This window comes from Dromiciops gliroides, chromosome 4, assembly GCF_019393635.1.
Source record: "Dromiciops gliroides isolate mDroGli1 chromosome 4, mDroGli1.pri, whole genome shotgun sequence".
Classification (NCBI taxonomy): Eukaryota; Metazoa; Chordata; class Mammalia; order Microbiotheria; family Microbiotheriidae; genus Dromiciops; species Dromiciops gliroides.
Genome location: NC_057864.1, coordinates 360,217,212 through 360,234,834, shown reverse-complemented (window position 1 = coordinate 360,234,834; position 17,623 = coordinate 360,217,212). Strand labels below are relative to the sequence as shown.

The 17,623-nt window shown below is 39.5% G+C and overlaps 1 protein-coding gene across 1 annotated transcript in view; it reads right to left on the bottom strand.

The window, feature by feature from the left end:
• The window catches only part of HINT3 (histidine triad nucleotide binding protein 3), a 28,311-nt gene extending 19,661 nt beyond the window's left edge, over window positions 1-8,650 (bottom strand). The window contains exon 1 of the mRNA XM_043963413.1: window positions 8,398-8,650. Within this exon, the coding sequence (XP_043819348.1) occupies window positions 8,398-8,577 (180 nt within the window). The 5' untranslated portion in view covers window positions 8,578-8,650. The remainder of the gene's footprint in view (window positions 1-8,397) is intronic.
• Between the last annotated feature and the right edge of the window lie 8,973 nt (window positions 8,651-17,623).

The following is a 17,623-nucleotide window of genomic DNA, read 5'->3' as shown; positions in this document are numbered from 1 at the left end:
TGTGATAACCCACTGGATAATGTGGTTATTGTGAAGGAACTTTTCATGCTCTTTTTCCAGTGCTTTCCAGATGAAATGCAAAAGCTGTGATTTAGCTCTGAAATGGCATAAAAATGTCAAAACAGATCCAATGATTTGACATTTCATTGTTGTAATTCTCCATGGAGAACTTATTAGAGAGCATAAGCAGAAATAGCACAGTATGAAAAAGCATGGATGGAGCACACCAAGATCATAGATCCAAAGCTCAAAAGGAACTTAGAAGCCATCCAGTCCAATCCCTTCATTTTATAGATTAGGAAACTGAGGCACAGAAAGTTTAAGTGACTAAGTTCTTTCTACTGTACTACAAACTGCTACCATTTAAAGTTACCATTTGTAACGATTGGAATGATGCCACCTGCTGGAGACTTACTGTAGAAGAGCTCAGCCATGAGGTGAAGGTCTCTGAGGGCAAGACCATGTGTCTTTTCTTTGGCATCAGGAAGTGACGTTTGCTTGTGGGAGGAGGAAGGGGGAGCCGGGCGCTCTGACTCTTTTTCTTTCCTGTGGACTCTGGCGGAGAGTAGAGCTAGGAATGCTCTCTCCCTTTAATAGATAGATGAGTCTAGGCCTTTCTCTTTCTCTTTACAAAATTCTTATTCTCCTTAATAAATGCTTAAAAGTCTAACTCTTGCTAAAGTTTATAATTTATTGGCGACCACTCATTAGATATTTTAGACAGTATAGCTAGAATTTTAGCCCCATACACATTGAAGGAATAAATTCATCCATGAGACTTGTAGACATTGAATTAGTGGACCCTTATTATCCTAAATAAAATTCATAAGAAGTGCTGCCAGCTGAGAATGTATTTGGAAAACCATTAGTGTAGGATAGTAAAAAATGAATAGTTTAAAGTTAGTAGGGTGGAGGTATCATTTTTTAGGACTATGTATGAAGCCTATTAATCTAAAGAATGTAATGTAAGAGATTTTACAAGGAACTCTTAAAAATTCACTGCCATATATTGTCAGTCATTTAACAAGCATTTATTAAACTACTCAGTATGTGCCAGGTATGATGCTAAGCACTGGGATTACCAGTAGATAGAAATATAGTCCCTGCCCTCAAAGAGCTTACATTCTTTTTTTTTCATAAAAGTATTTTATTATTTTCCAGTTACATGTAGAAATAGTTTTCAACATTTGTTTTTATAGGATTTCTAGTTTTAAATTTTTCTCCCTCCCTCCTCCTCAAGACAGCAAACAATCTAATATAGGTTATATATGTACATTAAACATATTTTTACATTAGTCATGCTGTGAAAGAAGAATCAGAACAAAAAGGAAAAACCTCAAAAAACAAAAACAATAGAAATAGTATGGTTCAATCAGCATCCATATTCCACAGTTCGTTTTTTCCCGATTTGGAGAGCATTTTCCATCATGAGTCCTTTGGAATGTGGTAAAAATTATTTGTGGTAAAGATTAATATCAAAAGTTTTAGCTGAATCATTTGGGAGGGGCCACACCTGGCCCACCCTGAGATTACGTGTGCTACTGAGGAGGACCTCCCCTTTTTGGGGGAGGACAGATTGAAAGCCAACTGAAGGGAGGAGAGGTACTTCTGGTAGGCTAGGCTCTCGGGAACTTCCGGAATGGGGAAGAAGAGGAGGAAAAAAGTACCCCAGAACAGGGACCTTGTAGCAAGTCAGAAATAGGGAAAAGAATGAGACATGGCTGGCCTGGCAGCTCTCCTAAAGTGGAGGTTCTGGCAGGAGCCATCAAATCAGAGGGAAAGGCTGCAGGGGCAGAGGGTACTCCCTATGAGTGAATGGTAGAGGTCTAGGGTGAAGCTTCTTAAACTGTGGGTTGCAACCTCATTTGGGGTCGCATAACTGAATGTGTGGGTCATGAGAAATTTGGTGACAGTAAAAGGTTATGTATACCTATTTTATATACCTATATACCCAAGGCTGAGTAAAAATTTCTCTGGCAAAAAGGGGTCCTAAGTGGAAAGTTTAAGAAGCCCTGGTCTAGAGGGACTAAAAAAAACAAGAGACAATGAAATACAAAGTGGAAGGCCTTCATATGCAAAACAGAAGTTCCTTATGCTAAAAAAAGTCAATGGCTAGAATAGATCAATTGCTTATGAAAAGGCCAGGGAAACAAAAAACTTAACACAAACTACACTCACACCTTTGTCCCTAATCACTCATCTGCACAAGATCCCCAAAGGGATGCCCAAAGACATAATGGGAAGGACTGACTGAATTAGGCCAAATCACCCCCAAAGTAAGGTGCAGTGTCTTTGGAAAGGCAGGGGCTTTTAAGCCACAAAGGACCCGCATCTGAAGAGGCTAGACCCTACCTCCAGTTAGATAACAAGCAACCTTAGAGCTCAAAACTCTGAAGGTGTCAAAGGGAAGAGGCTTCGCACCAGCCCAAGCTAAATGTTATTACTGCCCACAGTGCAGGGGGGGGGGGGGGAGGAAGGGAGATTCAGCAGCCAATCAAAAAGGTAGCCCAGAGAGTATGGCCAAAGATTCCAGAAGAGATTCCACACACTGAGAAAAACTAGCAGGCGCCCAGTAGCAGTGGCCTATCCATCCCTGTCTAGTAGCTTAGTAAGAGCACAAACTGCAGGTCCCAGGGCAGCAGAGCCTGGTGAAGAGGAAATATGGCTGCCAAAGTGACTTGTTTGATCCCTACAAGGAGCTGGCCCAGCTGAATAACTGAATGACCCATCTATCAGTATTACCATACCTCATAGTAAATTCTGTGAAGACTGCATTAAAAGAAAAGACATAAAAAACCTGCAGTTCTAGTTTTGAGCTCCCTAGCATGAATATGTTCCCTACACATGTACCTCTTTATAAACTGTACTTTTAAGTTTGTGTCCTCTCTTGCCCTCACAGACCCTCTATTTGTGGAGAGGACACCATGCTTTGTGACCACTGTTCATGCTATTCCATCAGTAAACTGCCTTCAATAAGGAACTGAGTTAACTGGTGAATTGTTAAGGGGAAATGTGTATATCAATGTGGGCTCTGAGCTAATTAGGAAGTTAGTACTGGTGGGTTAAGCCCTAGAACTCTGAAAGCAATAACAAGCCAACCTTGCCACAGTGTGAATGAGCCCACAAGAAGGTGTTTTAAAGTGGTTTACCCACACCCCCCCAAACCCCCTTTGTTGAGCCACTATAGTAAGACACATGTAAACAAAAACAATTGTGTTTGAGAAAAAGTTAGCAGACAGCAGTAATAATATCTAGGATTTTAGATTAATCTGATGAGGGAGCAGTTTAGCCCTGCAATATTATTCTAGCTAAATTCAGGTACAGTCAAATAGAAAACCAGAAAAACATGCTAAGTTTTGACTAACCATTTCATGGTTTAGAATATTTAAACTGATTCATGATTTCCTCAGTGAAAGATCTCTTCTACCTATAGATTACTATGCATCATTGTGGTATCAATATGATTCTAGGTCCCCAAAGGGTATGCCAGCAAAACCTCTGGCAAATTCTAGGCACCTGGAAACACCTTATGTCTATGCTGAACAATGGACTGTGATATACAGGAACTACCTTATTTTAAAGGCTGGATATTGACCTACCACACTAGGTTTTTTGTTTTGTTTTGGTTTTTGTTTTTTTGAGGGCAATGGGGTTAAGAGACTTGCCTGAGATCACACAGCTAATGAGTACCAAGTGTCTGAGTCCGAATTTGAACTCAGGTCCTCCTGAATCCAGGGCCGGTGCTTTATCCACTGCGCCACCTAGCTGCCCCCCACAATGGGTTTTAAAAGGCAAAAGTCAGACCCAGAATGTGAAGAAGTATCATCCCTACTTACCTTTTCCATAAATTTTTCAAGATTCTAGTGATCCCAAATACTTCTATCACTTCATGTAATCTCATCAGTTGCAGGTATACTTCACTTTAATCAAATGTTATATGAAATTTCAGATTTATGAATTATATATTAAGATTAGAGATTTAGCATTATAAGGGACCTCAGGGGTCTAGTTCAATCCCGTCATTTTAGAGATGAGGAAACTGGGACTCAGAGAAGTTAGGTAACTTGCCCAAAGTCACACATATAGTAAGTTTAGAAGGAATAAGAATATAGGTTCTTTAACTTTATAGCCCATGCTTTCTATCCACTCTATCAATACCACCTACTTCACAGAATTATTTTATGTAAAGAGGCACTTATTTTCCTTTATAAAAGGATCCACGAGATCATTCTTTTAAAGTTAAGTGGTGGGGCAGCTAGATGGCGCAGTGGATAGAGCACCGGCCCTGGAGTCAGGAGTACCTGAGTTCAAATCCGGCCTCAGACACTTAATACTTACTAGCTGTGTGACCCTGGGCAAGTCACTTAACCCCAATTGCCTCACTAAAAAAAAAATTAAAAAATAAAAAATAAAGTTAAGTGGTAGGCCAGTTGTTCCTCCTTGGTTTTCTTTTTTTGTTCTCGTTTTTTGTGTGTGAGGCAATTGGGGTTAAGTGACTTGCCCAGGGTCACACAAGCTAGTATTAAGTGTCTGAGGCTGGATTTGAACTCAGGTCCTCCTGAATCCAGGGCCGGTGGTCTATCCACTGCACCATCTAGCTGCCCCTTTTTGTTGTTTTGTTTTGTTTTGTCCTCCTTGGTTTTCAAAGAGGACCAATGACATCACAATGAGATGGGTAATGTCTTGACTTGTGTGTAAACTGTATTTAAGTGAGGCAGAGTTGCACAAAGTTGTCAGCCTCACACTCTCTTCCAGAGTCACTGAAGTCCAATGGCATGAGTATAATCATGGTATATGAAACAGTTCCTGCATAGATTATGTGTACAATAAACATAAATTGAATTAATAGAATTGGGCTGGGGGGTACAGCTTAATGAACTCATTTTGGCATTCTAAATGACTCATCTTACAAATGCCTTTTCAGGATCACATCTGTCTTTTCAAGTAAGGGGATCCCCTAGGTACAACTTGCTGTTTATATATTTCCATTATATGCTTCATAAATGTATCCTGTGTACTTTTCAGAAGGGATTATCTGTAATTTTCCCTTTTCCTCAGGGCAGTGCAGTAATAATATGAGAAACCTTGATCTTAGCTTCACCATTACCAAACATCTGAGTGGCCCAATATGAGCTGTGAAATGAATTCCTGATAGAATATGTGGAGAACTATGTAAAACAGAAAAATGTCAGGGCATGAATAATAGAAAAGAAACAACCCTTGGAACAAGCCCGAATGTTCCAAGTTTGCTTTGTTAGTTGCCAGTGATTTGGGCTAGATTAATACAGAATGAACACTAGAGATTTTAAAAATAAACACCCAAACAAAAAGTAAACAACCAACTCTGGAACTTGATTATTCTAAACCAAGGAGATAAATTCCACTGGTCCTAGCAATTTTCACAACATTAAGAGGGAGTTTACATTTCCTTTGCCTTTCCTAATTAAAATCAGAGGAGTATGGGGTGCTAGGTAGCAGTCCTACCTTTCACTGGATCACTGATTAACTGGGACAACTGAACAACTGGAAAAGACCTCAGGCCACCAGGTCCAACCTCCCTCAGGTTTTTACACATGAGAACACTGAGGTCCAGGAAAGCTGCGTGAGTTTCCAAACTGAGACGGGTCCTGAAACTCTAAACCTAGCATTCTTTTCTCTTTTCAGAGAAGAGAGCATTTCCTTTAAACATTGTGCCACTTAACTTTAAGAAAACAAAAATTCAACCACTTAATTTTTAAATGCTGATTAAAAAGCACATCAATGTGTAAAATGCTAAACAGCCTATTACTTCCCCTTCTGTTTTTGTCTCTTCATACTTTTTCTGCATGTGTGTAAAGCTCTAGTTGTCTGCCCCTCATAAAACTTTATGTAAGTCTTTCCAAATTTCTTTATAGCATATGGAGTCCCTTCATAGAAGGAAATAAAATGATACAAAATTTATGTGGAAAAGAACATACATTAGAGTTGGAGGAAGGCATAAGACAGAAAAAGGTCAAATTTTCACAACCAGATTTTGAATTAGACTATAAAATCAAAATTGACACTGAACAATAAAAAAGCTAAACAGCAAAAGAGACGATCTAGAATTTGATCAACTGTATTCAATAGATCAAAGTCTGAAAAACCCAACATTACAAAAACATAGGAAGAGAATAAAATAAATTTGGGATAATTGGTAGAACTGGATTCCACACAGAATTTTCCCCATTTTTCTGTTACCATATAATACTACAGATCCATTATCTAAATATCTTAAAACAGATCACAAAACATCAGAAATAAAGATCACATTTATGGATATTATGGTGAGAAGGTTTTTTTTTTCTAATGGACAAATTTTTTCTAATGAAAAAAAAATGAGGCAAAAGATTTTATTATGTAGAAATAAGATTTTTCACATAAAAACAAAATCCCAAGTTTTAAAAATTAAATAGATGAGAAAAAAATCTTTGCATCAACCATACAGCTGATAAGAATATGAATTCAAAATCTGTAAGACATTCACACACATATTTTATGTAAATAAAAACTAAACAGGCAATATGTGAAAATTGTTAATAATCACCCGAAAAAACACCAGAATGCCTAAAAAATTAAATGCAAAATAGAATGGTGAAGTACTACCATAAACCCTTCAAACCAGTAAAGATAATTAAAAAATCAATATTGGCAATATTGTGGGCACAGTGATTGCTAGTGGAGCAGAGAACTGGCCCAATCTTTCTGAAAAGCAATCTGGCAAACTACAGTAACGGTTTCCATAATAGGTAAATATCCAAGGATGTTATTTAAAAAAAAAAAAAGCCCTCACTATGCAAAAAGATAAAAGTTGCAACAGATCTCCCCACAAAAGTGAAAACAGCCCAATGAGCACAGGGACTGGATGGAAGAGGTAAGAAAGCAGAATCAGAAGAATACACACTTTGACTACCACTATTACTCAAACAAAATTAAGTAATTATTAAATATTAGAAGAGGACACAAGTAAATGGGACATTTTTGTTAAAATATGTCTTTTTAAAATAAACTGAACATATATAACCTATATCAGATTGCTTTCTGTCTGGAGGAGGGGAGAGGGAAGGGAGGAAGAAAAAAAATTTGGAAATAAAAATCTTACAGAAACAAATGTTGAAAACTACCTTTACATGGAACTGGAAATAATAAAATACTTTTATTATAAAAATAAAATAAAATGAGGTAGCTGGGAAAAAAACCCGAAAAGTTTGGCATTTGTAATTATGTGTATGGGTTCATTTTTGTTTTATTTGAATGCTGTTTGATGATCACTAAGTTTATAATGATCTATTTTTTTTTTTTTGGTGAGGCAATTGGGGTTAAGTGACTTGCCCAGGTCACACAGCTAGTAAGTGTTAAGTGTCTGAGGCCAAATTTGAACTCAGGTCCTCCTAAATCCAGGGCCATTGCTCTATCCACTGTGCTACCTAGCTGCCCCATAATGATCTATTTTTAAAAATAAATTTCTATTGCTTGCCTTTTTGTATCCCCAGCATTTAGCACAGTGCCTGGCACAGTGGGTGCTTAATAAATGCTGACTATTTTTATTATGCCATTTACAGATAATGCCACATATTCTGCCATCCCCAAAGCTGGTGGATGTGTAAGCAGTTTCCAGTCCTTTGAAAGGAAAAACTGCAAACAGCTCCTACTTACAAAGTTTTCCCCTTTATTAACATCACACACCTCATAGTATTTTCTAACAGTGATATCATGAATATAGAGGGTGGGCCAAAAATCATTTTGTTTTAATGACTTTTTGAAAGTAATTTTTTCTTTATTTTCCGCCATTTACGAGATCTGATTTTTCACACATAATGTAAATTCATTTCCTATCTATGCTGTATATGACGCTACGGTATTGTGTATTAAAAGCAAACAATAAAGGAGTTATTAAATGTTGAAACCCATTCGTGACTCTTGACCCACCCTGTACTACAGTGAAGAGTTTAAATACTAAAACCATTTTGTAAACGGAAATGAGAGTGCCCTTAATACACCTATCTTTTTGGAAAAGCACTCCTTTTAGAAAGCTAGAACACAAAAGACTTGATATGCGGATGGGCAGACAGGCTACATACAGCTAGCTAGTGGTTAGTGAATTCCCATCCAACAGCTGGACCACCACTATCCACCCTAGGGGAAGGAAGACGTTGTCTAACACAGAAACCAGTCTTATTGCACCCCCCAAACGTGGATATGGGGGGGGGTGTCCAAGTTTGTATCAGGCCCGCCCTGCAAAAGTGCCCGGGGGCGGCTGAGAGCTTATCCCGCCCCCAACCCCCAGGACACAGACACGCGGAAGTAAACGTAAGCGCTTGGAGATCTTGCCCGGTTCTGGCCAGTACAGGTGCCCCTTCCTCCCCGCCCCCAGCTGACCTCGCAGGGCAGCAGTTGGGTGCCGGGCTCCTCCCGCCGAGCGATCCGACAGAACACGCACTTGGGGTCGTAGCCATCGCCGGCCGGACCGGCGGCCGCCCCTTCCTCCACGCCGAGGCCTCCCGCGGCGGGCGGAGAAGGTGGCGGGTTGCTGCTGGGGGATCCCTGCTCCCCGGCCATGGTTGAGGCCCAGACCTGCCGAGAGCTGCCCAGCGTCGCTCTGGAGCTGGAAGAGGCCGCTGCAGAGGCGGCCCCGGCCCCGCCCCTGCGCAGCCCCGCCCCTCCCCAGGCTCCACCTCCTGGAGCCGCGCGTGGCATCGTCCCCGGCTGAGCGCACCTAGCTCCAGCCGCGGAATGAGCCGAACGGTACGAGCTGCCTAGGCCAGGGAACGGAGGAAAGCAGGCGAGCAGGGCTGCCCCATGCTGGCGCCGCCGAACATCCCGAGCGATTTGAGAACTGTTGAGGGCCGCTGAAATGAGGTCACCCAGGAGAGTGGAGGCCTAAGGAAACTTAGCACTACCATGCTCCCTGGTCCTGGCCGTAGTGCACCAGATGGAGGAGGTTGTGCCGCAGCCCTGTCCCTTAATTTGTTTTTTAAGTCAGGCATTTGGTACAACAAACTTCCCAATGATGTTACCATGTTTTCTAGCAAGTTAAAATTTTTTAAAAATTGGAGATTGGGGGCAACGACGGTTTGAGAAATGTTTATCCAACATGTAGATTTACGCAGCTGGAATCAGGAGGATTTAAATACAAGAACCCAATTTCTGAAATTGTTTTCAGCATAGATGTGTTCTAAGGCTCATGAGCTAATTAATAAGATTATTAAATAAAAATTTAATAACAAGTCTTTATTAAATAAAATTGTATTGCTAAAAATTAAGTTTGAAAATTCTACTCCTTTGCAGAGATGGGGTTGCACAGATGTGGGGGTTTTGTATATGTGAGATATATTTTCACTGTACTGATCAGCTCTGCTGAATTTCTTTTCTGTGAAGATCAGTTTACTGTGATACATGAGAGCTAGTGTGACAAAAACACTAATTAGAGTCTCACTCTTCAAGGCAGGATGACTTCTAAGAACTAACCACCAACCCCGATCCTTAGAGGTTCAGGTAAGCTTCTTTCACACTTGGACTTAAGACAGAGTTCCCTCTCTTCCTTACCTTGAGGCCTGCCTCCCTCTGAGCTGCAAGGTGGTTGAACTGGTCTGTCAATCAATCAGCTCTGCCCTTGAACAACGGCTACCCCCTTTACCCTAATTAAAGTGCAGAAGTAGGAAAGTAGTCTTATTTACAGCCCAGAAGCTAGTTAATATCTGGGACCTTCCCATGACTTTCTTGTGGTTCTAGATATGGGTGTCACTAAGTTGTTTAACACATAATTTGATGGGTAATTGATTCCATAAACTACTGATTAAGCTGTTTATAATATATTTCTATTGATGGCCTGCTCTATCAGAGGGTACACGTTAATTTATCACTTTAAGAATACACATATGTTGCTTACAATATCGAACCATACAAGTGCTTATCTTATTGGGGAAAAAAAAGCTTACAAATGTATTCAAAACAACTCAATCACAAAATGGCAGCAAGAGTTAAAAGGAAAGTGATATATACACTTTGCCAAGATCCCAGGCTATTGGCCCAACAGATGGGATAAGTCACTATTAATCTTTGTTGTTTTCTAATTGATACCAGAAAAGATGTGGTTTAGCTTTGACAGTGTGGTACCAACATTGTTCACTAGATCTGATAAATTCTGTTGCCTTTTCATTTATGTTGTTATAGGAAGTATAAACAATATAGTGTTGTGCTTCTTCCTTGTTCTTCTTCCTTAATTAGTTCATACAGATCTAACTAAGTGTCCTTAAATTCTTCATTGTCCCACCCCTACTGGCTTTAATTGAAAGGTCAGGTGGGAGGGGTGTTGATACACAGGTCAGGCAGGTGGGGAACTGCCTGTTACTGGGCCAGAGATTAAGTATATCAAAGGGAATTGCCAAGAGGTGCTTAGGAAGCTCAAAGCAGGTTACCAGTAGGTTTACTAAGCACATACTCATGACCAGAAATAGCTTGAGCAATGAAAGGGACAACACCTTTGTGGGTTGTTTTGGCCTTGTAGGGAGACATACAGAGCTAGAATGGTTCCTGCTATTATAGATGTCTAACTTCCCTCTTTGATATTACGAAATTTCTCTTAGGGGCAGATGAATTTGAGCCAGAACAAAAAGGAGGCTAAGGAGGTAAGGTCAGTATTCTCCCCCTACCTAGCCTGATTTCCAGTTGTTATTATGTATATCTGCCCATAGCAAAACCAGGATATTTGGGTGCTGTCTTTTGACCAGCAAAAACTTCAGGATCCTTATATGTACAACTATGCTTTTAAAAAATTCTGAAATTGACAAACACCAAATAAATTGGACATTTCCATATGCATACTAGAATAAAAATAGAGAATTACATGTGAAACTGTGAATCCCTATTGTACACAATTTATTTTTCTTTTAAAATATATAATAAATTTGTTATGGACTGGGGGTCCCTCAGAAGTTTTCTGGGAGAAATCAAGGAACCTTCTCCTTGAGAAACTAAACCCAAGGACAGACACACCTAAAGAGATAAACAGCACCCAATCTGGACTGAGATGACTCCAGGACCACCACCCTTCATTCCAGTCTCCCCCACCCCTTGAGGTGGCTGCTGCAAAGTGGCTTAAGGTGACAGAACAGCCGACCCTCACCAGACTGCTTCTAACCCACCACCCAATAAGGGACCTTTCCACAGTCAGATAATCACCCCATCAGACCACCATAGGTCCTTGATAAAAGTATCTGCCTGTTTCCTGCTCGAGGAGAAAGTTATCTCAGAGAGCCACACCTCTGTGCAATGCTTTCTTCCCATGAGAAGAAGTTCAAGGACTTCCCTCTTGGTTTCCTTTCCCTAGCACCTAAATAAACTATTATTTTACTCTAATTGGATTGGTGTGCAAGAGGGTGTAATTAAGGAGGAATTACTAAGAACCCCTACCCCAAACCCCCACCAATTCCCCCATAACAAAATTCAGCATTTTGAAACAATCCTGCATGTCTGTGATTCTTTCTGGCTTTCTGTTGTCCTCGGTTTATTTTTTAATGCCTCATTGACCCTCTTTTCTTTCTTTTGTTTCTCCTGGAGAGGAGAGGAGTTTTTTGTTTTTTGTCAGTAATTACTCTAGGGTTACTTTCTTGCACTTGGCATAAGACAAGAGAATAATGGAACAATCAACAGACTAATTCTTCCAGCCAGAACTTAAATATGAATTTCTTTTTTTAGATATTTTCATAACTTATTTAGTAGCTTGACTGGAAACCAGCAGCTCACATTATACTCATAACTTAGGGGTTGGGACTATTAAAGTTTACACTGGCCAACTAGATATCAGGATGGACATACCTAAGAAGGAAGGGAGATATAAGCCTATTAGTCGTGGCGACTGCCTGGTTATTACCAAGGGAAAAAGATAACTCCAGAAATCAGGACCACCACCCCTCACTCAAGCTTTCCCCACCCCCAAAGGGAACTTTTCATAGTCAGGTGGTCACCCCATCCATCTCCCCACCATCTGTCCTCTATAAAAGCTCCATCTGTCCCCCACCCTCATCCCCCATCCATCCTCTAGAAAAGCTTTTGCCTTTCTTCTGTGGGATGAGCAAGATGTCTCTAAGATATTTTCCTCCCCTGGAGGGTTTGACTTCCCTTGGTCACTTTCTCTAAGTGCCCAAATAAAAGACTACGTTATTCCAATTGGATTGTGTGTAAGAGGGTATAATTCTTTAAAGAGGAATACCTAAGGGGGCAGCTGGGTGGCGCAGTGGATAAAACACTGGCCCTGGATTCAGGAGTACTTGGGTTCAAGCCTGGCCTCAGACACTTGACACTTACTGGCTGTGTGACCCTGGGCAAGTCACTTAACCCCCATTGCCCTGCCCGCCCCCCAAAAAAGAGGAATACCTAAGGACCCCCACACCACCTATTTCCCCTTTGACACTCATATCTGAGAATGCCTCCTGGACAGAGTTGTTAAGTGGTGGTGCCCACCTGCGAATCCTGGTGTTGAAGGAGCCTAAGGCTTGTGAGCTCTGGCATTCTGAGCTGCAGTAAGACTAATACAGTGTGGCTCCAATATGGTGAGCCCTGGGGAGCATGGAGCTGACAGACTGCCTAAGGAGGGATGAACCAGCCCAGGGTAGGAAAATGGAGCAAATCAAAGTTTCAGTGATCAGTATTGGGATTTGACCCATGAATACAGGTCAGACTGTGTCACCTCTTTCCTCAATAAACTCTAATGGTTCTTTATTACTGCAGATCAATACAAATTTGTTTGTCATTTAAAGCCCCTCTTAACCTGTCCCCTTTCTATCTTTTCAGTCTACTTACATACGGCTCCCCACCCCCCTCCTCTTCAAACATTCAACATTGCAGCTAAAGTGACGTCCTTACAGTTTGTCACACATGATGGATGCATTTCTTATCTTTCAGCCCTTGCTTGGGCTGTCACCTCTGCTTCCTGGAATCTCTAAGACTCGGCTTAAATGACACCTTCTAAAAGAGAAAACATAAACACACTTCTTCCTGAAGAAAAAAGGAAATGAAGGAGGAAAGACCAAATGTAATCTAACCAGGAACTGTGTTCTTTTCTTTTCTTTTCTCTTTTTTTTCCAACAGGGGTAGGAGGATGGAAAAGCGAGAAAATAAATTTCTGTTAATTAAACATATGGATGTGGAACTTTGCATACATTTCCAGATGAGATCACTATATTGTTAATTTTGCTTGATTCTTTTACTTTGTCCATTCTTCTCCAGACTATGCTGTTGACTCTCTCTACTGCGCCTTAGAAACTTCTTCACTCTGGAAGCTTATTCCATTCCTGGACTACTCACACTGAAAGTGCTTCCTGCCAAGGTGGGTTAGCGGTACCAAACCTGGAGCTCTACTATAAAGCGGCAGTCATCAAAACTATCTGGTATTGGCTAAAAAATAGAGTGGTAGATCAATGGAATAGGCTAGGCTCAGGAAATGCAGTAGTAAATGACACTAGTAATGTAGTGTTTGATAAACCCAAAAACTCCAGCTTCTGGGATAGGAACTCAGTATTTGACAAAAACTGCTGGGAAAACTAGAAGACAGTATGGCAGAAATTAGGCATAGACCAACATCTTACACCTTATACTAAAATAAGGTCAAAATGGATACACAATTTAGACATAGGAGGTGATACCATAGGTAAATTAGGAGAGAAAGGAATAGTCTACCTATCAGATCTTTGGAAAGGAAAACAGTTTATGACCAAACAAGAGATAGAGTATATTATAAAATGCAAAATGGATGATTTTGATTATATTAAATTTAAAAAATTTTGTACAAACAGAAGCAATGCATCCAAAATTAGAAGGGAGGCAGAAAGCTGGGAAACAATTTTTGTGGCCAGTACTTCTGATAAAGGCCTCATCTCTAAAATATATAGGGAACTAAATCAAATTTATAAGAATCCAAGTCATTCCCCAATTGAGAAATGGTCAAAGGATATGAACAGGCAGTTTTCTGATAAAGAAACCAAAGCTATCTATTTCCATATGAAAAAATGCTCTAAATAATAGAGAGATGCAAATTAAAACAACTCTGAGGTACCACTTGACACCTATCAGATTGGCTAAAATGACAAAAAAGGAAAATAATAAATGTTGGAGAAGCTGTGGGAAAATTGGAACACTAATTCATTGTTGGTGGAGCTGTGAACTGATCCAACCATTCTGGAGAGCAATTTGGAATTATGCCCCAAAGGTGATAAAGCTGTGCATACCCTTTGACCCAACAATACCACTTTTAGGTCTTTTTCCCAAAGAAATCATGGAAAGGGGAAAGGGACCCACATGTACAAAAATATTTATAGCTGCTCTTTACGTGGTAGCAAGGAATTAGAAGTTGAGGGGGTGCCCATCAATTGGGGAATGGCTGGACAAGTTGTGGTATATTAATACAATGGAATACTATTGTGCTGTAAGAAATGATGAGCAGGAGGAGTACAGAGAAACCTGGAGGGTCTTGCGGGAGCTGATGATGAGTGAGATGAGCAGAACCAGAAGAACATTGTACACAGTATCATCAACATTGAGTGTTGATCTACTGTGATGGACTATATTCTTCTCACCAATGCAATGGTACAGAAGAGTTCCAGGAAACTCATGATAGAAGAGGATCTCCAAATCCAAGGAAAAAAAAACAAAAAACTGGAGTATAGATGCGGAATGAACCATGCTATTTCTTTTTTTTTGGTGCTGTTGTTTTTTTTTCTATTTTGAGGCTTTCATCATTGTTCTGATTTTCTCTCTTATAACAGGACTAATGCAGAAATAGGATTAATGTTATTATGTGTATATATATATATATATGTGTGTGTATATATATATATGTATATGTATAGAGATATATAGATATAACCTATATCAGATTACCTGCTGTCTAGGGGAGGGGGGAGGGAGGGAGAAAAATCCGAAATTGTAAAGCTTGTATAAACAAAAGTTGAGAACTATCTTTACATGTAACAGAAAAAATAAAATACCTTATATGTAAAAAAAATTTAAAAAAAAAAGAAAAAGAAAGTGCTTCCTGCCACCAAAGCTCACCTTTTGATTGGTTGTTTACCCTGAGAACCTCCCATTCAAGAAGGAAGTCTAAGCCAAAGATGTCTTTATCCCTAAACTGCACTACTTCTTCCTTCAACTGCACTCCATCCCTTTTATGTATTGTCTTCTTCCATTAGAATCTAAACTCTTAAAGAACAAGAATTATCTTTTTTTTTCAGTTTCTTTCTGTATTCCCAGAATTTAGCACAGTGCCTAGCACATAGTAAATGCAACAAATGATCGTTGACTGACTGACTCTGAAGGAGTGGCAGTATTCTGTAAACATTTGTTATGTAAGAAAAACCATCACCAAAGTATTCTAAAAAACAAAACTATAAATATTACTAATCTTTATATTCATTCCAAACAGTAAAATTGCACTCTAAGAATAATATCATCGAATTTTAGAGTAGGAGGGGGAACTTAGAGATGGTCTCATTCAATTTAATCATCTCATAAATGATGTAATCCAGGGACCCAGAATGACTCACCTATGGTGACATATCTTAGTAGTACATATTGGACTAAAATCTTGGTCTCCTAATTCCGAGTGGGGTGAAGCACTTTCCCTGATGCAAAGTGCTACTTCTCTTATAAAAGTATTGAATATAAAAGTACACATTGATGATACAAGTGCCATCCCACTCTGATTTAAAGATCCCTCATGTGTCATTACAGTGAACCTTCATGCCATTGCCAGATTTTTCAGGATTTTCAGGCCTTCCTATCTCCCTGACTCTTCACCTTGATTAAATGGTGTCATTGTAAAAATTAGGTTCCAAACAGAAGCTCCCTGGTCTTCGGGGGTCATTGAAATTGACACCTTGACCAAAAGTGGGGAATGTTAATATGAATATATGGATCACCTGGATTTGATGGAGGTACTTTATTATCCAAAAGGAGTTTTGTTTTGGTTTTGGTTTTTTTAGTGAGGCAATTGGGGTTAAGTGACTTGCCCAGGGTCATACAGCTAGTAAGCGTTAAGTGTCTGAGGCGGGATTTGAACTCAGGTACTCCTGACTTCAGGGCCAGTGCTCTATCCACTGCACCACCTAGCTGCCCCCAAAAGGAGTTTTATGAAACCCTGGATTAATAGGAGCAAAATGTCCTTCAACAAAATATTAAATTAATATTATGGTTTTTTGGTGTCTGTCTCTGATCTATTTTCATAGGAGGACAGGTATGTTTTTTCGGTCTGTCTCTGATTTGGAGGAGAAATTAAATATTATTTCTCTGATCTGTTTGTAGGAGGCAGGCAAATACAAAAACTATATTTTAATATTCAACAGAAATGGTGCCGTGGGTGCAACTAGTTGGCACAGTGGGTGGAGTACTAGCCCTGGAGTCAGGCAGACCTGGGTTCAAGTCTGGATGTGTGACCCAGGGTAAGTCACCTGGCCCTAAATTGCCTCACCAGAAAAAGAAAAGAAAAGAAAAGAAATGGTGCCATGACTTGGATTTGATTGGAAAATGGAAATGGAATTCACCCTCCAACACAGGTCATGGCAAGGCACCCTCCAGTTTTCTCCCTAATCAGCTGTGGACTCTGGCTTGTAAGGTGAATATTCCTTTCCAGCTACCAACTCAAACCTCAAACTCTCGCTGTTAGTTGAGTTTTTGTCCCAGGAAGAAACTGAAGAGGATAGCCATCACAAGCTATTTCTCAAAGGTAGGAATTACTCAGTTTGGGCATATAAATTATTTCATCTGGCTAATTCCTCTTGTAGATCTGTTGCATTGCAAATGGTTAAGAAATATTTTTTGATGTGCACAAATATTGTTTAAATGATTAGAATTGACTAAAGAAATGACTTAGTCAAACTAATTGAAGCTTCTCCGACCGGTCTAAATTAAGTTAAATCAGGAAAAATGATTTATGTGTGTCTGTGTATCTGATATGATGTCTTGTTTCTGTGTAAATGTGTGAGATTGTCTCATGTGTTCAAGTCTCTGTTGAAAAATGTAGTTTTGTGCTTAGAATTTAGAAACCCGTGCTATGGCTACATTAAGGAAGGGGGAGAAGGGCAGAAAGAAACACTGCTCTAACGATGTCTTGAAAACTACTTAGAAAGCTGAATGTGGCATTAAAATATTGATTTAAAATTTTTCTAGAAAGAAAAAGAAAAGAACCATTTCAGTGACCATAGAAAAGTGGTTTTACTATAAAAGGTTCCCTGGATTGTTTTTTAAAAGCTGACAGGCTCACCAACAAAGGAAGAGTTTGTGTCAATAAGAGAAAAATCATCAAAAAGGTCAGTGAATTTGATTGGGCCATCTAGTTAAGAAATTTGGGGGTTCATAGAAAATAAGATCAAGTGAAATCTGTTATATAATGCCATTTAAAATATATATTATATATATAGTATTGGAAAAAACACAGGGAAATATGAAATGCTTAGGACAAATAATTCTTGGGTAAATTATTACTAAAATGAAATTATCCATTGAGGTTCTATAGGATAATAGTTCATTGTATTAGAGATATTGTCAGAATGTAGATTCTTTAAATTCTTTTCGAGTTAGGAATTTAACTGAGTATAATAATGGTTTTCTGTAT